General features: G+C 38.4%; 2 protein-coding genes across 3 annotated transcripts in view; both read right to left on the bottom strand.

Moving 5' to 3' along the window:
- Positions 1–563: 563 nt before the first annotated feature.
- On the bottom strand, positions 564–12,494 carry LOC120634714 (agrin-like). Of its 2 annotated transcripts, none has more exons than XM_039905491.1 (15): positions 12,437–12,494; positions 11,351–11,587; positions 10,654–10,869; positions 10,154–10,366; positions 8,761–8,973; positions 8,192–8,292; positions 7,644–7,758; positions 6,818–7,057; positions 6,132–6,457; positions 5,585–5,726; positions 4,359–4,619; positions 3,429–3,575; positions 2,203–2,466; positions 1,306–1,864; positions 564–901 (listed from the first exon to the last, which is right to left on the bottom strand). In XM_039905491.1, exons 1-15 carry the CDS (start codon positions 12,480–12,482, stop codon positions 742–744), a joined length of 3,240 nt encoding a protein of 1,079 aa, XP_039761425.1. In that variant the 5' UTR covers positions 12,483–12,494; the 3' UTR covers positions 564–741. The 2 variants fall into 2 exon arrangements, with proteins under 2 accessions (XP_039761425.1, XP_039761430.1); XM_039905496.1 differs by having other exon boundaries at positions 11,507–11,587.
- A 1,533-nt stretch (positions 12,495–14,027) lies between these two features.
- LOC120631418 (chromodomain-helicase-DNA-binding protein 1) overlaps positions 14,028–21,231 on the bottom strand; it is a 40,256-nt gene continuing 33,052 nt past the window's right edge. Inside the window, 12 exon segments of the mRNA XM_039900996.1 lie at positions 14,028–15,002; positions 15,545–15,937; positions 16,106–16,326; positions 16,412–16,711; positions 16,789–17,007; positions 17,132–17,504; positions 17,584–17,746; positions 18,317–18,488; positions 19,317–19,486; positions 20,437–20,557; positions 20,638–20,805; positions 20,980–21,231. Coding sequence (XP_039756930.1) covers positions 14,795–15,002; positions 15,545–15,937; positions 16,106–16,326; positions 16,412–16,711; positions 16,789–17,007; positions 17,132–17,504; positions 17,584–17,746; positions 18,317–18,488; positions 19,317–19,486; positions 20,437–20,557; positions 20,638–20,805; positions 20,980–21,231 — 2,760 coding nt within the window. The 3' untranslated portion in view covers positions 14,028–14,794.

Genomic DNA, 21,231 nt, shown 5'->3' with positions numbered 1-21,231 from the left:
TGCAATTATAAATTACTACGGCAAATCCAATAAATATGTATGAGAAATACCACGATATTTCCCGTAATATTTATTGTCTCACTTAACTGATTCTCGTTAAATATAAAAAAAATGATTGTATCTAAGAAACAACTGAAAACGCGCTCAAAATAAAAAACAACGATAGTTGATTGTTACGAAGCTCCGCTACTGCATTAGTGGTTTTTTTTATGACAATACTTTTATATTAATTCAACGCCGCGTATTTAAATTTTACTATTTTATTTTATTTAGAAACAATTATTATAAATTTACGACCGATTGGCCCAGTGGGCAGCGACCCTGCTTTCTGAGTCCAAGGCCGTGGGTTCGATTCCCACAACTGGAAAATGTTTCTGTGATGAACATAAGTGTTTTTCAGTGTCTGGGTGTTTATATGTATATTATAAGTATTTATGTATATTATTCATAAAAATATTCATCAGTTATCTTAGTACCCATAACACAAGCTACGCTTACTTTGGACTAGATGGCGGTGTGTGTATTGTCGTAGTATATAAAAAAAAAAAAAAAAATTACTTCAAAACATTAATTACAATGATAGCATCTGAACAAGCAAGAAGTAATCGAATCGATATACGCCTTATCAGAATTTGTGATAATGGTTGATTAAAATTCCTGATTTTATCATTTCCCTGCTTCATAAAAAGACACCCCCTATCATATTGTTCCAATGTGAACGAACTTTGAAAACGATTTCTCTCAAGGGCACACAATCTGAGCAAGGTTGTACGGAGTGCAAGGCCGTACCCCATGAGCGGTGATAGACAGGCCGCGAGAGGGAGGTATGACGTCACGCCCACTGACGCGCAATCGATGCACGCACCCCACAAATCCGTGAAGTGCGTGAGTGCCCGATAATCTGTTCAATACAAAATTATATACACAACCAAATATCTATAATAAATAAATTACCTCTTTTTGGGATCATTTTAAATATAGAATGTTTCAAAAACTTTTAACTGGCTTTGTCTGTCTTTGCACTCTCGTTTTTAGTAATCTGATTGCTAAGCACCAAAAACTTGACATATTTTATATAAGTTAAGCCAGGTTCATAAATTATATTCGGGTACATTCAACTTAGTATAAGTTTTGCCTACCTGTAAGTATACTACGGATATAAATAAATAAACAATTTTGACGAAATTTTTCAATATTTATAGCCTATTTTATATGACATGTATCGGCAAAATAAAAATTCTATAATTTCGGATAACTGCTAGATTATTGTATAAATTTCATAGTTAAAATAAAGAAATGTCTTACTTTGTGACATTTTCAGGTGGATGACCGACGTAAATGTATGGATCTACGTCGAGGGAACTCATCCGTCCATGCGTCGATCCTCTTACTGTAGTGGAACCTAATTTGAGCATTGCATCCTTCTTATACCTCCGTGCAGATATTTTGGACTTGACATCAAGTTTTAGCTTCCCCGAACGCAAGTCTAACGGCCCGTTTCCAGCGTCCCACCGCAATGCGGCCCTATCGTCTACAAAACCAAGCCATAAATAATCTCTTACACCTGAGGCACTTATTAAAGCACCCTTTCCACAAACGGCGGACACTTCCGCCCAAATATCGAATCGTTTAGAGGGCAACATAGCGCGAGCAATGATTCGAGCCTGCCCATCGAACAATGGCGTCTCGTATACTTCATTTTCATTTTCCTCAACGTATTCCTCATATATTGGATAATTTTCCTCGACCTCATTTGTTATGTATTGTTCCTCCTCAGTTTCATTTTCAATATCAACATGCTTTGGAATGTTTTTATTACAACCGCTTCCCCCTTCAATTTTCTTCGAAGTTTTATGTACTCTTTCTGTGAATTAATTATGATAAATATTATATGAGATTTTTTACATTTCTTGTTCCATATACTGCAAAGTCAATTTTTGTGTGACAATAACTACTGTTTGTGCAAACTACATTGTCCTAGCTAATTATAATTAATCTAGCGGTAACCAATTGGCGGTAGGATGTCGATGCAAGTCAGCTCGGGTTCAGGACTGTCGGGTTTGCCACTATCGCTCGTGTCTACTGAAGCGTCAGTGAACTGTATGTAATTGGTTTGGTACGTGCGTTCAAATTGGCCTACGGAATTATTGTTATCCTTTGGGTTGCGTGTGGGGTTCGAGCGAGCGTTTGCCGAACGGCTACCTCGCCTGACAGTCGGAGTGTCACCAACGCAGGGTCCAAATGCCTGGACCACGATGTCAGATTGGCTCCTACAAGCATGTGATCGTAGATGGCAAGCCGATAGGTAGGTCCGACCATCACTGCCACATACGGAGGGCGTTTCGTTCGCTGCACATTCTGGAGCACCACATTCACAAGTTGCTAGCCCACTGCGAATGACACAATATGCTCCGAAATAACACGTCATGTGTTCGCAGTCAGTTGCCGGAAGTTGCGTTGATTCCGCTGTTGAGAAAAAAAAACGCTGCTTAGCTAATTATACCGCGCAAGATTATTTTGCATAGTTAAAACAACATACAATGAACAAGTCTGTTATCATTTTAAACTAAAACCGCACGATAAACTTGTTAAAAATAACGGTTTTTCCTAATAATATGATAGGTTTTTGATTTAATAGGTTTCAATACGGTAAGAGAGTGAGAGTAACAGTTTTCTGTATTCTGGTGATTTCTCACCTTTGCAGAACTTAGCTAACTAGCTAAGCGACTAATAAAACTTTTATTAATTAAGAGAAAGTATATAAGTATAAAAGCGGTCATAGCCTAGTGGTATGGGCTAAGTTATGTGCTCTTTAAGCTATTAAAATATCTCTTGTTTTAACGGTGAAGGAAACATCTTGAGGAAACCTGCATGCCTAAGAGTTCTCAAGAGGACCAAGTGGAGTTTACCAATGAGCACTGGGTCAGCGTGGTGGACTACGGCCTAAACCCTTCTCATTGTGGGATGAGACCCATGCCCTGAGGTGGGCTGGTAACTGATTGATATGATGACATAAGTATATGAAAAATATACCTCTAGAAGGATGAGAAATATACCTGTCTCTTTGGTCAATGCATGTTTGGATCCCGGGTGACGTTAAACATTGTTTGGTATTTAGGTACTGTCTGTTACGAATTCTCAGTACCAGGCCGAAGTTAGGAAGTTGGCAGTGTAACCGCCATGCCTCGGAGAGTTGCTTAGCCGTCGTTCCCGATTATTTTCACTAACTTGGAATAATAGTCCTGCAACCCGCATTAACGAATCGTGATGGGTCAATACTCTAAAACTCTCTGTCCTATGAGAGAGGAGGTCTGCGCCCAGCAATGGGACTTTAATACGATGATAACACCTCATAATTTATAACATTACAAAAATACAGAATTTCGAAGCATTTAACAAAGCATGCACCCTATGAAAGGTAAACTTACGGTCGAAACATCCATTGGGACCGAGGGTGTGTTCGTGATTGGAGCAGATGGTACACTTCTGTCCTTGAATTCCAGACTTGCAGACGCAACGACCGGTCATTTGCTCGCAATCTTCCCGCACCGATCCAAAAGCCGAACAACCGCAAGCTGTCAAAAGAATACTAAAATATATAATAATAGTAAACAGGGCAGGAGACATAGGTATTAAAGTATAAGAATATATAATACCCTATGTCTTGATTAAATTGAAATACAATGTAGGTAAAGAATTTTTCAATAAGAGCAAGATTTTGTAACGAAAACTGTAAAAAAAAATCCTGTAAAGTTAACTGGTGTTTTTGGTGTTTTTTGCTCGACCGATGATGATGGTATCGTATACTAAATTGTGTTTTTATATTACACCTTGTTATGGAACCCATCGTGTGCAACGCTAACTCGCACTGAGCCAGTGTTTACTGGTATTTTGGTACCGGAAACTTAAAATCCAGTAACAGAAACAATAGTTATATCAGGTCCTTGGTGCAGGTTCTGCTAAATAAATAATAAACAAACATGACGTCACTACACACATGGCCATCGTGCCCAAAAGCAAACGTAGCTTCTGTTATGGGTACTACACTTTATAAGTACTAATATTTCCTTACTATTAATAAAAATAACAAAATTTAATTTTTGATGAAATAGACGACTACGGGAGCAAACATTCTTCCGCCCTAATGCGATGCCACGACAACAGGCGGCGCGGGCAGCGATATCTTAGTGAACAAGGCAGCGACTCGTCAAACAAAATATTTTGGAGGGTGTTTTAGCTGATTCACAACGACGACCTATATGGGTATCAAACAGCTACAGCATACGTTTGAAAATGTAATAAAAAGGATGCGGGAGAACATTAAAAAGAGGTTTCCAGAAAACTACACCTAAACTTACGTATACATCCAGTGTGACCCGTGCCAATCCTAGGCAAGCCCCAGTATCCAGGCTCACATCGGTCGCACTTCTGCCCCCCCACCCCAGGCCGACACTGACACTGCCCACTATCGTCACACTGCTCTGACACTGAACCCAGTCTGTGACATCCGCATTGCGAAGGGCACCCAGATCCCCCTGGGCCACGAGCCGATGTGACACCGTCAGCGCAGCACCCATACCATGACTCTTGACAATCTTTCTTTTCTATAACAGTTTTATCTACAACAATTAAGAAAAACACGCATGAAACATCAAAAACAAACCGCATCAAAGTGTATTACAGAGCAATTCGACGTATAGAAAGGTAGAATTTATCCTTTAATACACAAATTACTATAAAAACATATTTTTTGAAAAAAGAAAGAGATAAAGGCCATCTGTATTGATAACCACATAATATTACAATACTTTCAGGATCACCTCGACGCCACTATTTGAGCTAAGTTAAAATAAGAAAATAACATTGTCAACAATAATTAGTCTCTATCTCTGCTAATTCTTGTCATAAGGTAAATAAGTATCCCACGTACATTTAGGCGGTATTCAAACTTGAAGATGCACATGTTTTTATTATGACCTTAACATACCTTTTACGACCGACCGCATGTCTGAATTTAAGAAGAATAATTTTCGATGATAAAATAACTGTCACCATTCGGTTCAACGGAGTGGGATTGCCTTCTTATTCTTGTCTTGTGAAAACTTGATTAGCTAAACTCTATTTCTTTAATTTTTCTTATATATTCTGTTATTAGCTGTAAGTTTTCACAAATTAAAATAAATTAATTGCACGTTATATGGGATCTGCACATACTATAAACCTGAGGTTCACTCTTCACTAAGCGTCGACTTGAATAGTTATTAAGCATGTCGTAGCCTATAAGTTGAATCATTTGTGTTTCTAATATTTTAGGCTATTATCATTGGTCAAATACATTGACATGTGATTCTGTTGGTGGTGCTTTGAATAAATAAACAAATGAACATAGCAATTAATTAATACAATTATGTAAAATATATAGCCGTTCTCATCTCGCTGGTCATCTTAAGGTAACCTGCAAAATATACTTGCAGGAATAAGGTATTTATATATGCCATTTTCACTCACATACAGAGCTGCTTTTTCTGCTTCTTGTCTTGTGTTCAAAGTTTAGATTTATCCAATATATTAGCGACATACACACCTTTTCTACAGCACCGTGCAGCTTTGGCAGTATGATGGCAATAACTCCCAGCTGGACAATCCTTGCGATGAGGGCCGCCGCCGCAATCCATTGGACGACCTCCTGCGTCAGTTAGGGGTTCGTCATCTCCACAAGGCCGAAACTGGAACAAATATTGTGTAAATCACCTGTGTTTAAACTTTAAATAAATGTTCGCATGTATACACGTGAACAAGACTTTATAAAACTTTAAAAAATATTTTCTCGTCCTAAATCATTTCCCGTAGTTAACAGCTTCCTAAGTTAGCTGTGTGTGTGTGTTAACTGGATCAGACAAATGGACTGAACTACAGAAAATAGAACATTTTTAAAATTATCACATGAGAAAAGAAAATGAGTTAGTTATTTCGAAACCTGCATAATAGCTATAGATAGCGTAGATCGATATTACGGGTATGGAAACTGCCTAAGTAGAATAAATTAATGTAAAAAAGCACCAATCAAAGAAAATTTTCTTACCTCTGAGCTTCAGCACATGTTAAAGGACGAAGAATACAAACTCACTTACCTCCAAACCTCGGCACAACGCCAAAGGCCGAAGTCTCAAATCTTCTTGCCGTCGACAAGCCTCCAATTTCATATGGCATAGTGTGGGGTACATTCTTAAGTCAGATGCACAAACAGGTGCAGACGCGGCCGCGGCGGCCGCTGCACAGTCGAACAGACATGCGCACCTGGGTTGACCATTTCCGTCAACAGCACAGGTGGCTTCGTATGCACATTGTACACGAGCGCAAACGGCGGTCCCAGTTGTGGGCTCAGTTGAACCTTCGACATCATCTAGTGTGCGAATATCATTGCCTTGGTCCAGTATTTTGGCAGATTTGTTTAAACCTAAAAATTTGTGTGGGCCCATATTAATAAAACTTAGTACACTCATTACTCATATGAAACATAATTACAAACAGGCTATTTCACCTAAGACAATGTTATCCAGATTAATATGATCTTATACAGGTAATTCAAAATAGTATCGTAATCGTATCGTATAATCGCATGCAGATTTAATAGGTTATTACAGATCTGGGATAAGCAGTCCCTCTCTCAATCCGCGACGCCTATAACCAGCCTTCTTTGCTTGCGCGCTCGTACTCTCAATGAGTATACAAAGAAGTTGACCCACTATAAGCTCATAACTCATATGCTACTGAGAGGAAGAGAATCCTAAGGCTAAAATGCTATCAATTAACTTACCAGCGGTATCATTATTATCATGTATTCCAGTGCATTCCCCAAAATACGAAACTTGTGGGGCTGTCTCCCCACGCATGCGCGCTTCGCAGGCTGCTCTCTGGAGAGAGCACTCATTGGGAAAGGTGCGACGATTGTCAGCACACACGGGCTCCTTTGGTGCGTCTGCGCAAGTCGCGGCGCATGCGCATTTGCCTCGGGAGCACCACATACCGCTGGGGCATTGGATGCCGCCGCATGATTCTGTGAAAGTGCTGCTTATTTTTGGAACAATTCAAAATGGAGATTTTGGAGACTCTCCAAACAGTAGAATCGCCCAATATTGGACGTCGCAATGTGATACATTTTCTCTGATCTTCTACCACAAAAAGATAGGGAATTACAGAACTTTATCTATCATAAACCCAATGATTATTTTAAATAAGTATACAATACAAACCATAGTTTTAATACTCATTGATAGTATGTCATAAGAAAGAAGAGTCATGTTTATGAGAAATTATTACTGCTAACAAAGTAGTCATTTAGCTTGATTGTAAAATGGTCTAAGTACCATCCTGTACACTGCTAGTTTTAAAGTTAATACTTGGTTCCCGTCATACTTTTTAACACACGCACATGAGAAAACCACTTATGCACCAATTTGATTAAATATCTGTCAGGATTTCAATGCCATCTATAAAGAAATTAAGTAGACTATTTTAAAGAACTTTACAATGGAAAACCAAATTTCAGCTCAAATCGTTGAGGACATCTTAAGAAATTTGGACGTTAAGCATATAGGTGCTCTTAACCTTAAGATATAAATCTATAAGTTTATACAACCTACCACAAGAACCCATGTGTTTGACGTGAAGACCTGTTTTCTCTCGGCAAGCTACATCGCGGAGAGCACAGACGCTGCTATAGGTTTTATTATCATTGCCGCAAATTTCTTCAGTTTCCTGAAAAATAAACTAGCACTAAACTACGCCTTTCCAAACCTGGAAATTGGAAAGACTTAACATTAAAAAATTCTAGGTGTGTCCGCAAACAACACGTTTGCACCTTCTGCATAATATCTCGGAGCTAAGTTTTGTCTATATTGGTTTAGCGCACGAGCTGAACGCATGCAGCAAAATAAATAAACTATCCGACAAGCACTGCTATTAGCCCGGATATTAAAATTGGTAAAATCCCAAGAAAACCTCGTGCCTCGGAGGTACCTCGAAGCTAGTAATAATCTTTAAAACCCATCAGCTTCTACTGGAGACGTTTACACTTGGAAACATTCCTCCTGTAAGATATGAGGCATGTGTACTGTGTACATAAATAGGCTTGGAGGACATTGAATAAAGAACATACAGAATCCACATTCTAGATTATAAACTGACTTACAGTTCCTTCTTCACAATGTTTAGGGCAAACGCAACTTGCTTCTGAAACTCCATCGCTCTCGCAAACTGCGTAAAATTCGCACTTTTTATTTTCGCAGCCATCTGGGAATGCAAAGAAACAAGTTATTAGTTAAAGTACATTAGTTTTTTTATTGTGTCTTTACAGTGGCGTGTACTTAATAAAAGCTGCCGACGCTTTAAATTTTTACCCCCAAGTTAATAAAAGAAAAATATACAATATAAAACAAGTTAATATCTCTGGTTACCCTATTTGGAGAGTTTATGCACATCCCTCTGTCTATCCATCAATTGCTATTAAAGTCCACTGGCTGCTGGACCACTGGCTACTGGAGCTGGACTTAAGGCATCTCCCTACATGCGTAGTAGTAGCACAGAGGACGCTGCTTCCTGTTATAATAACGCCCGACTTATAACCTAGATTGCATCATCACTTACCATCAGGTCAAGGGATAACTTTTAGAGAAAAAAAAACTGTGAGAAAAAAAAACTGACCAAAAAAAACTGCAACTTAATTTATTTTTAAAAGATTGAAATATAATGTACACTTACTGCACGGTCCATCGTACAGCACTTGCACATGTCTGCGGTGGCGACATGCTTCCAGTTGAAGCTTGCATCGGTTTCCATACGAGATGCCGTCCGAGCCACAGACAGGAGCAAATTCATTTGAGCACCGCGGGCAACGGCAAACACCTCTACCACCTGACGAAACGCACTCTCCACCGTGAGGGCAAACGCGACCGGCGCACACGCCGTTCGAACCTGGTAAGAGGTATCAGTATGGTTGGAAGAGTAGTTTCTGTGATATTATACATGCGATACTTTATATTTATACGAAGCGGTGATAGGTATTAGTTATCAGTATCTAGATATAACATTGTGTTTATATGCCTGGAAGAGCTCGCTATCTATCGCCAAATTGTATACTTTGTGTTAAATTTGTAGGTATTTACAATTTTTCTGTATATTTATGTGGTGTACAATAAAAGTGTAAGTATTCATTCATTAATTCATTAATTCCTTCATTCATAGCCTAGTGGTAAGGGCCTTGGTTTCACTTTATGAGTGCCCAGTTTAAGTCCTAGCACGCACCTCCAACTTTTCTGAATGATGTGCGTTTTAAGCGATTACATTATCCCTTGCTTCAACTGTAAAGGAAAACATCGTGAGGAAACCTGCATGCCTGAGAGTTCTCCATAATTTTCTCAAAGCCGTGTGAAGTCTACCAATCCACACTGGGCTAGCGCGCAGCGTGGTGGCTACGGCCTAAACCCTTCTCATTGTGGTAGGAGGTCTCCTACCACAACACTACAGAACTGACTGCCCTGTAGACTGTAGTGAGCCGGTGGTGGGTTGATATGATGATGATGATGATGATGAATACTTTATATAGTGAGTTAATGGCCGCCCAACAGTGCCCTGGGTTTGCAACACGGCGGAGTCCTTCCCATACCTACGGATAGACCTTTCTCGCTTTTTTTACTTATTTTAAGAATTGTCTGTCGTCTGATCTGGTGGGAAACTTCAACCCGAAACCGATTGTTTATGCAACCGTGGTTAGTTACCACCTACTGACAAAGACGTGCCGACGATGCCACGTAGAAACCAATAGGAGTGTGAGTTTGATAAAAATACCACACCTTTAAAAGACTTTCTAACAGGTAGGATTGCAGTCAATGGCTAACTTCTTGTGGTACAAAAAAGCCTACATTGCAAAATGTGTCATGTTACATCCTGTAAGTATCCCCAAAAAATTAATGATCATTACCTAAGATATAAAAATGTATATCCTAGCTTATAAGTTAAAACGAATGTGGTTATCACCGTCACCTCAAGAGTGATTTCTAAACGCTTCATGAGCGCCTGTAATAGGCCTACATGAATAAAGAATTTTTGAATTAATTAATATTGAATCTAATTTTCAGTTTGAATTTATACTTACCACACGCGCCTGCGTGTACAACGTTCAGTTCTCTACCCAGTAAGCAACCGGCTCGTTTCAATTCGCACTCGCTGTCGTGCGTGCGAGCGTCAGACCCACATACTGGACGAAGCACAGGTTCGCAAGGCGGTGGGCATGCGCATACCGCACCACTGCCTTCTACCCTACACTCCGCTCCATGACGACACTCCACTTCCGCACATGGGTTAACACCTATAAAAGAAAGATGATATAATAGAGAGAGACAGAGTTAGAAGAGAGATATATTATTACATATTAATTTACTTCACCTAAAGTACAAAATTTAAGAGTTCGATTCCAGTTCCCGATAAAGTTTTTAAACCAATTAAAACTTCAGAGGGTGAAATTTCAATGTGCAAATCATAAGCCGGGATTTTTTACTGTTGCTCCAATAATTGAAAACAATGTACCTATGAATACCTATATTCCATTAGGTATTATAGGTATATTTCAGTGCCGTGAGGAAACCAATAACTTACCTGAGCTGCATTGTCCCTTGAAAATTATTTTTAACTGTTTCCTAGCGCGGCAGGACTCCCTGTGCATCTGGCATTCATTTGAGTACGTCTTTCCATCAGAAGCGCAAACTGGTGAAAACTCCAGTGGGCACGATTCAGCGCAACGGCAAGACGGTTCACGCTGCTCATCTAGTTGACACACTTCTGGGTCGGGACAGGTCACGCCCGCACAAGGGTCTGGCAAGAGAGAGACATTTTAAATATATACATGCTTTCCCTTCTTTTACAATCTGGATATCTTAAAAAAAAAAAGAGTAGATAATGATATTTTGGGCAAATGTTTATGCATCTATACAAAATCAAGGTCAAGCGATGTCTGATGGAAGTCAAGCGAGAGCTTTTGTACGCTTTAAACTTAAGTAATTTCTGAAATTTTGTTATGTTGAAACCATGTATATAAAAGTTGGTGGAGAATCTAAATCTGACAGTAAGCGTAAAATCAATAGGTATTCCCAAGGTTAGAAAAAAGCGTTGTCCACTCCAGTACATTGGTTAGGAAGAGTCTTGTGACCCATTTTTGCACGCCACCGTATGTTGTGCCTACTCCTTAGTTTTACCCTTGCTTCAGAGCTAAGCCTGTGTCTAGAGGAGAGCCTCTATCACTCGTAGGTTTACTCACAATAGTAGATAATAAATGATTTGAAAAAACGATACTCACCACATTTACCATAGTACTTAAAAGTTATATTATTGTTTGTTTCGCAGGCAGCGCGTCGCATCTCACAAATGCCAGGGTAGTCTTTAGCATCGCTGGCGCAAAGTGCTCTCGAGCCTTCGTGGTCCCCATAACTGGGGCAGGAGGAAGGGCACTCACAGTTTTGACCCTTCCCGTCCGCTGTCGGCCGACACAGCTCGCCGGGGCCACAAGTCACACCTCGGCAGGGGTCCGGCACGTCTGCCACAATATGCACATCAATTAGCTGCAACAATGGAAACGTCAATCTGGCGACACAACGTTTTATAGCTGGTTATATTACGATTGCATCGTGGTTCTAGAAGCTAGCGTGTTCTATAGCTTAAGTTTTATGTCATCTAACGCCACAAATACGATAGCGTGAATCTGTATTTTTATGGAGGACCGAACGTGAAGATTTCAATTCCATACATTCGAGCACAAATCCCTCCAATATTTTTAGTCATCTAGACCATTCCCCACGTTTTTCGGTTTTCGGTAGATCCATTGCCGGGGCCTTTAATGTGTCGTTAACACACATTATATTAGGTGCATCTTATGGTCTCCCAATATACTTTTCCTTGACATGGACCTATTGCAAATCTGACTTTCAGCCTATGATTCGATTTAGGACTTCTTGGTATGCTTCATAGTTAAATTCGTGTCATCGCTTCAAAGTCAAATTTGTTACCTGGGACAGACTAGGGCCTGTTTCTGAACGTGATCAGTGCTGTTCGTACTCAAGTTCAGGCTTATTTTAGAAAAATATATAATTTTTCGACCTTGGTGTCATTGAAACGTAGAAGTAACTACCTGGAGGTTGTAGCTCTAGTTGTTGGCCTTAATATTACCTATAATTTAGTAACTATCATAGTAACAATCATGTCGTAACATCAGACGGAATCTCGGTGGCCAAGTCGTGTCCCGCGGATTCACACGCTTTAAATAACAAAAGATCCTTATCAAAGTTCAAGAAGTAAAGCGTAATGTTAGCGTGTTCAAACATACAATACAAAAATAGTATACCTACCTACATATGATATGTGAGAAAGAGAAAAATAGTGTGCTTACCACTCGGGAATAAATAGCACCCAAATGCAGTTGCAACCAGCACCATACATGTGGTCGATAGAATAAACATTTTCTTGCGTATAATCTGCTATTCAAAATTTGGCTTGGCTGCCATATCCAAACCACTAAAAAGATAGAATTAACTTATAGGTAGAAACATACCCTACCTAAGTAGGTAGGTACTAAGTAGGTATAAACAAAATCAATAATTATTTTACTAACGTTATGAATTAATCTAATTTAGGACCGACCGTGACTAGAATTAATGTCAATCTAGGTACTGTAGATAAATTACGCTTGTGCCTACCGATGGGTTACCAAGAAAATATTACTTCGAACACTTCACTATCACAAAAGTTTCGAGAAAATTACAACAATATCGGGCTCCACATCTACATTTCAACTCGTTAATATCCACAAGTACACTACTAAAGTGTCGACTGAAGTGTGAAGCCCTTTGGTGTCTGAATTAAGGGGGCATGCGCAGTATCCGCCTTGTTCATTGAGAAATAAAATCTATAAATAGCAAAGAACGGAATGAATGAAAACTTACCATTAGTCTCGAAATTAATCAATCGTCAAAAACTCAATTATTTCTCTCATTATTATTAACTTCTTTGTCGTCAAATGTATATTTCTGTTAATTTTCAAAGTAGTAGAGCTCCTACAGATTATTAATAGCAAATTTCGATTTATTATAAGATGCCATTATGTTGACCTTTCGCTAGAAGTCTTTCATTATAAATTTAAGTAAGTAGTAAGAGATCAGTCTTAGAATCTATATCTACCCATCTATATCTCAACTCGTTCTCTCTATTCGTTGACTGTACGTGATCTATTGAAAATCAAATTCTATTCTAGGTATATGGTGTGTAATATATGAAATATATAATTTATGTATACCGACTGGAATTGATCATGAAATTTTATTCTTTACGTAATTCTAAAGCATAAAATTTTATTTAATTAATCATCAATCCCCAGTCACCGGCTCATACCTACTGAGCAGCGTTTTGGCCTCCATAGTCCACCACAACGATGGCCAAGTACGGGTTTGTAGAATTTACATATCTTTGAGAACGTTACAAAGCTCTCTCAGGCATGCAGGTTTCCTTACGATGCTTTCCTACATCGTTAAGAAAGTGGTTTAATTGCTCGTAATCGTAATCGGTCCCCCCGAAAGGGATACCGAAGCTCTAAACCACCTTTCAACGGCTATCACCGCAACCTATATTAACAGCAGCCATCAACACAAATAAATAAGCGGTTTCGCTATTTTGAAAACAGAAAGGCGAGTAACTAGGAGATTCATCCAGACACATTGGTACGAGGAAAAACAATTCCTTCTCGTGCCACTGGTGTAACAAATAGTGGCACGACGAGGAGCGAAAACATCACAGAAAACTGGCCAAATATTATCGAAATAGAATAGCGGATGTAAGAGCTACAAAATATTTTTACCCAACATGCTTTGGCACATAATATAACTTTACTATGAGTAAAGATGGCCGGGGACAATGAGACTATATCACTCAAAAAACCAACATGTTTACTTTCTGGATTACTAGGAGGAAGGAAAAAAATAACATACTTTCAACTTTAATAATGTTTATTATTGTGGTATACACCATCAAGACTCTCCCACTCGTATTACACTCATTAGCATCATGTAACAGAGAATAAGGCTTTACATAATTATGTATAAAAATAGGACTGTACGAGTCCCCACAAGGACTCTGAAATGCATGTACGAGAAAGGAAATACAAACCCAGCTCTTTCCTTTCCACTGCTAAAATGCAATGACAAAGTTTGTGTTCCTTTAAGCTATACACAATGTTCTGGATTGCACATGATTTACTTTACTATGCAAATCTACTAACGTATGCTATATTTTGTACATCGACTAAGGACTACGCATATCACCTGGCTGTCTCTTTCAAATTAATCACCTAAATTGAAGCGCTGAATAAATAGTAAATCAAGAGAAATTAGCAGATCACAATACCATTAATTCAATCCGGTAAAATTGGCAACAAAATTGGAACAATATAAAAAAAAAAATTTTATTTGTCTAACTTCTGTACAATTAACAAATAAATCGAACAGACTTGGTAATAAATAAATTCACTATACAGTCTCACTTACATAGTCATAATATTATTAAATGTCCAAAGTCGAAATCGATGACGCACTTCGCTTATCACGATAAAATCCACAGCACTATTTGTCACTTACACTTTACAGTTAATAGTCTAGATCAGCGTCCACAGAAAGAGATCTCTACGGCTATTTACATATTTTGTATTAATTAAAACTATATTTACAGACAGTTGATCAATGCTCATTGTATGAGCTAGTTAAGTTGGAGGAGCGCGTCGGTCGTAATCTCTTCTATAGACCTCGCGCTCGTAGTCTCGCTCATCGTAAGCGTACTCCGGCTGTGCGTAACCGCGCCAATCGTCCGGGTAGGGACGTACGGGCGGGAAACCCATGCTGGCTGGGACCACAGCGCCTTCAAAATAACCGCTGCCATATGGCCCTGCCATTGCTCCGTAGCCTCCGAACCTGCTGTTCATTAATATCTATTACACATCATTCCAATTACGTTATGTAGTCAATATAATATAGAATGTTAAATTCCTTTTCATAACATGCTTGAAAATTTCAGCATTATTTTGACAACCTTAAAATATATAAATATATAAATCGAAATTGCTGAACTGGTCAAATACATGCGAGCAGCGGCCGGAAAAATACAAATCTGTCGGGGATTAGCGGCAAATTCAATAACATAGAAAACTTATATCTGTCGTGTAATTTACATGGAACGATATTTTTTTCTGAAACATGACCAAGGAGGTAAATCATCAAAGGTTTTATTTAAATTTCAAGATGTGAAGATTAATAAAAATAAAAAAAACAATTTTAACGAAAAATTATCATTGTATTCTACAAAATGAGTTCAAGGGAAGCCATTCTTGAGAAAGTACTATTAATTACATTACTGCAGCGGCCGCTGCAGTAATGTAATTAATAATCTTAAGATTAGTTAGAACTGCATAAATAAAGAATTTAAAATATCTAAGGTATATTTATCATAAGCATACCTTCTCTTATCATGAGGACGCGCGGTCCGTTCTCCGCCTCGGTATTGTCTGGGCCCGGGGTAGGCAGGTGGAGTCCAAGCGGGATGCGTAGGGTGCGCTGGGTGCGCTGGATGCACGGCGTGGTCCGAGTGCGCGTGCTGCGCATAGGGCGGACGCACCCGAGGACCCCCGCCTCCGCTATCACGCCGCGTACGCGAACGTTCCCGGTCCCTGTCACGCTCGCGGTCCCGCTCACGATCTCCACGATCGCGGTCCCGATCTCGCTCCCGGTCCCGATCCCGATCACGGTCGCGTTCTCTCTCCCGCTCCGACCGGCTCCGCTCTCTGTAGATCAAATCGTCCCGCTTCAAGCTTCCTTCTCTATCTCTGCGATCCTTGTGCTTGTGTTTATGTCTGCAGGTATGGAAGCGAGATGGTGATGAGCGGGGAAGTTAGCAATGCAAAAATTGTTACCGTATGTTAAAATAAAACAATAAGAAAAAAGCAGTGGCATGTGTTAGGCTACAATTACCAGTTAGTGAATGGGGTTTTATTAATGAAGATGATGGGATGAATATTTACCTCTCGTGTCGTTTATTTTCGGTTGGTTCAGGGTCACATTCTCCTTCTTCCAGCTTCCTTTTAATCCCTGAGGCATGTGGAGACTTGTCATTAGTCTTATCACCTTTATCTTTGTCGGATTTCGGCCTTTTCTCTTTTCTGTCACTATCGTCATGTTTACTTCCTTTCTTATACGACTTGACATGATTATTTGAGTTATTTATGTTATTTTTTACATTGGACTAAAACAATAATATTATAATTTTTAAAATTTGAAACATTTTATACCATAAATTTATACTACAAACAATAAAATAAATACTTTACCTTATTTTCTTTATGCTTTCCAACCTTCTTAGTATCACTTTTTTTTAGACCATATCTATACAACCTGTACAATTGCTTTGCATCAAAATTTGTAAACTTGGACACAAAATACCACAGATTACTTCTCCATTCAACTTTTTTTTCTGGATCTGGGTATTCAGCTAAACATATATCTATTTGGCTGCCTATTTGAGTCAGGCAAGCTCTGGTCCGCGAAACCTGTTCCGATTCTGACAGTGTTTGATCAGGATTATCCAGAGCGCGTAGAGCTTTCTTCACTGGCCTCATTTTCTCTTTGCACTACAAGACAATGCATAATAATTAAACGAAGATCACACAAAACAAGTTAGACAAATTATTTTAAGAATGTTACATACCTCATCAAATACAGATGGATCAAGATCACCTAGCAATTCTAAAGCTCTAGGTTCATTGTTGGCTGTGAAGTGCATGGGACCTACTGGCTTTTTACGACTTCGAACTTTATCATTTTTAGTTCGATCTTTACCTTCCTTTTTTGAGCGCTTTTTGTCTTTCTCTTTTCTGTCATTAGATGTTTCATCATGTGTCAAAACATCTTCAACTTTTGATTTGCCCTGCAATAATACAAAAACATATGTAATTAGTCACTTTCGATAAAACAATCTATTGTATTCCTGTCATTACCAGAAAATGATCTCAAATACAGTCACAATTTTGAATAATATAATCGGAATCTACCTTATCTCCTTTTTCATTTTTAGAGTTTTTATTTCCTTTTTTGCTCTCAGCCCCAGAACTTAGATCATCTTCTATGATATCCTTGGTTATAGGTTCTTTGGCTCCCTTTTTCATTCTTGGTTTCTTCTGTTTCTGTTTACCGTTTTTCTGATCCAGTAATTTCTTTATTAACTTCAACAAATAATCTGCTCTCGATTGTAAATGCTTCGCCTGTGGCTTTTTGACTTCATTCGTGAGAATTTTATCACCTATACCAAATGACGAATCCATTTTGATAGCTTCCCATGATCCCATACCATATTGATAAATGCCTGCTAACAATTTCGAGTCATCTTCTACTCCCCATTCAGTATCGAAATTTGCCGGTCTCGTCCTAAAAATTATAGAAGATTAATTAATTATTTATTTGCTTGGTGTGATCCGAACATCTACATTCGTTATTATTAAGTTACCTAAAATCCAATTGCCATTTCAGTCTTTCTTCTTTAGTTTGTGGCAAGAAATCGTCCAAGGGCGCGAGTTCGTCCTGGCAGGCTGCCATTGTTTTGGCGTTAACAGGCACACCGCCAAGCTTGAAAGTTTTTCTTGCATTCTTACGACCGTCACTCTGCTCGTCTACAAAAAAAAAGTTATTGCGTGAAGCTGTGTTCCGTCTGTGTTTTATGAATAATTGCAAAAAAAAAAAAGAAGTTTGCAATGTCTTCATCTATTTCCTACTGCACCTACAGTATTATCTTACATTTGGGGAGCGCTTGAAAAGAAAATTTATTGAAACTAATAAAATATTTTTCTTTTAATTTAAAGTTTTAAACAAAAAAAATATTTTCCTCAAACAATTTCGACCACGGTGAACCTTAAGAGATTTTTGAACTACGCGAGAAATATTACGCAGCACAAGACATCTATTTCCTACTGCACCTACAGTATTATCTTACATTTGGGGAGGGCTAGAAAAGAAAATTTATTGAAACTAATAAATTATTTTTCTTATAATTTAAAGTTTTAAACAAAAAAATAGTTTCCTCGGCCATTTTCGACCACGGTCAACCTTAAAAAGATTTTTGAACTACGCGAGACTAGTTACTCACTGTCATAGTCCGATGGGACATTTAAAGAGATAGAGGATTCAATAAATAAGGGATTTAGTTTAGAGGGATTTAAAGTTCTATTAAATGTCCAACATACTGGGTACATCCTTGGTGTCATTCAATACAGTTTTGCATCTCTCTTGTAGTATTTCTCCTAACTTTTTCAGTTCAGCCAATGGTTTCTCTTGTAGCTCTGCATCACATGCTATGCTGTCCAAATGCTTTAATGGTGCAGAGAATTTCTTGTAGCTCTTAACGAACCTCCTTATCTGAAAATAAAAAGTAGAAATTTATTAAGAGATATTGCAGGCATCAAGGCATCTGCCATCGGTTAATCTGCGAAGAAGCACATTCACTAGATTGACACTTACTATTAGGAAGGATGCAGTTAAGCTGTAACTTACCATTGGATTTAAAAAAAACGTCGCGTTCCGATTTAGGACCATGTAAAATTAAGAATTAGATAAAGTAATATCATTACCGTACCAGCCAGTAGAGCCCTACGTCACTGGACATTTTTTTCTGAAAAATTAAGCTTAATTTGCTATACTCCGCGAAAAGCAGGGGAATCTGTATGGTGTAATTTATAATTTCTTCAATCCTTATACTCCACACCAAACAGATCATCGGCAATGTACCCTCTAGGCACGCTTCGCTCTGAAACCGGAGCATCCGCAGTGGAGGTCGACTTTATAATGAATAATTGTTACGTCAACAACTAAGCAAATTAGGATAAATTTTCATAATAATATATCATGGAATTCCGCAAAGTAACGCCTGCTTCCATACAATACTGAGATTTATCTTTTCCTCCTTTGGAGTTATTTCCATTCACATCAATGTTTCAGAATCCTTTTTAAGCTTGAGCTAATAACAGGATTAAGCTAATAAAGGATTAGGCTTAAGCTTTAGCAATTCCTCAACATCTTTCACTCCCTTTTTATATGGGCCCAGGCTATTTTTAAGCAGTTTGTATTGTATCCATTCTCTTAATAAGAGATCGATTGTGATACAATGCGTTCAATATTAGACTGGGTCAAAACTGTGTTGAGCCAACTACAACAATTACAAGGGTGATTACTTAGAAATTATCGTACCTCTTGATCAGTGAAGCCCTTAATTTTCTCCCTATGTGAAGCGGCAGGTCGACCGCGTTTCCGGGGTCGGTCGTCATCGCCACTCGCGTCGGGGTCCGAACCATCACTCTCGGCATCCCCATCCGCTCCCTCGCCGCCCTCACCAGTACTGCGACCTCGTCTCTTTCGACCTTCATTAGTAACTCAGTTTTAAAACAAAATGGATGATTGCAAGAAATCGCAAAGCTAATATTTTCACGAGCAGAAATATCGGAAACTAGACATGCCAGTTATAACGAAAGTTGCGTCATAAATGACCTTGGATAAGTTCACACAACAGGGTTACAGTTCTTACAACATTGTTTAATCAATACTGTACATTAATCAAAGATGTAAACATCAAAGGACACGGCCGGATTATGTCCCCGGAATCGTAAATAAATACATAAATGTTCAATCATTATTAATATGTGAAAATATATCGCAATTACCTTTCCATAAGGCAGGTGAGGAAAAATTACAAAAAAAATATGGATGTTAATTGTTTTGTATGATGTTTATACTGCACTTGCCTACATATATCATTGCGTTGGGATACACGCTTAGTACAAACACTCTGAAATGAGCAATTAAGTTAAGACTTAATATATAACACACCTGCTTTAGTCAGAATAGTTTCAAGTAAATTTCGCCAGTATACCTATTCAAGAGTTTGCGTGTACCCGAATTCAAAGTCTTAAATATTTTGACGTTCTGAGTACATCTTCCTAAGCTTTCATACAAACATATTAATCTGTGGATTCTACGTACATAAAGAATATTGTGACTATTGGTATTTATGTGATTCTCTTAGATAAATTAACTTGACCCAATACTACTTGAATTGTAAATTGAACTTGTTTACAATGTTGACTATTGAAGCTACTAAAAAATATTGCTAATCAAGACGTTTAGCCGCATTTTTTTGTATCCTGTTAAGAGCCTCTTGCCTGTTCTCTGATCATTAAACCGCGTAAGCTTCATTAAATCTGTGAACATGAATATTTGTTCTTAGGACATAGCTCTATACAAATTCCGGCCTGTCTGTCTGTCTGCAGTCTGCATCGCTAGAATTTATGATATTAAGACCAACAGTACTTACCGCCTTCAGCATTATTTTGTTGCATATTCTTTCTTCTAGGTGGTAAGTACAAGTCCTCGATTTCTTTATTTTTCTCTTGCTCTTCTAAATTTTTCTTAACATGTTCTGGAATTATGTCATCCTGTAACAGGAAATCAAGTAAGTATTCACCCAAACAAAACAGCAATATATTACGTTCCTGTTATAAATAAAATTCTTTACCCAGTCCTTTGCTGCTTCTTCTGTGCCATCTTTCTTGACTTCCATGACAGCTTTTTCTTCATCAAAAGCGAAACTAGCCACTTTGAATGCTGAAAGTAATTCATCACCCACCATAGAGGGCCCTTCATCTCTTGTTTCTGCTCTTTGTAAAATTTCATCTATGTCACACTAGAAATAAATAAAATGTCATTTATGAATACCACACCAATAATAGTCAAAGATAATTGTTTTCAGAAAGTATCTAACTCTAAGATTCCTTTTTTAACACTGGGTATAAACGAAGGGCGACTCTAACTTAAGATACCATAAAAGATAAAAATTTGTTGGTTAATCTGTACTTACAACAGGGTCTTCTTCATTTTCATCATCATCTTTGAACAATTCCTCAGCACCAAATTTCAAAATGGCATTCAAGTCTTCCTTGTTAAATGGGTTGCTAGCGTTGGTTCCTGCCGCGTCGCGCTTGTTGAGCACGGTACGCCCTGTAGTGTCCATTCTTTGTATCACAAGGTGATCGAGAACCATTTTTCTTTTTGCCCTCTCAACGATATCTTCTTCCACCGACCTGGCGGTTACCAATCGATAAATATTGAC

The sequence above is a fragment of the Pararge aegeria genome, chromosome 2 (assembly GCF_905163445.1).
Source record: "Pararge aegeria chromosome 2, ilParAegt1.1, whole genome shotgun sequence".
Taxonomy (NCBI): Eukaryota; Metazoa; Arthropoda; class Insecta; order Lepidoptera; family Nymphalidae; genus Pararge; species Pararge aegeria.
Note: the sequence above shows the minus strand (reverse complement) of the source record. Positions and strands in the feature narration are given on the sequence as shown.

What these genes read in the sequence shown, in the direction of transcription:
- LOC120634714 (XM_039905491.1), bottom strand. Translation starts at nt 12,482, where the DNA reads ATGGTGCTGGTTGCAACTGCATTTGGGTGCTATTTATTCCCGAGTG. An exon ending in CGTTGTGCCGAGGTTTGGAG is followed by an intron (nt 5,727 to 6,131) that starts GTAAGTGAGTTT and finishes TATTTGTTCCAG; the next exon opens with TTTCGGCCTTGTGGAGATGA. An exon ending in CCACCTGAAAATGTCACAAA is followed by an intron (nt 902 to 1,305) that starts GTAAGACATTTC and finishes TGTATTGAACAG; the next exon opens with ATTATCGGGCACTCACGCAC.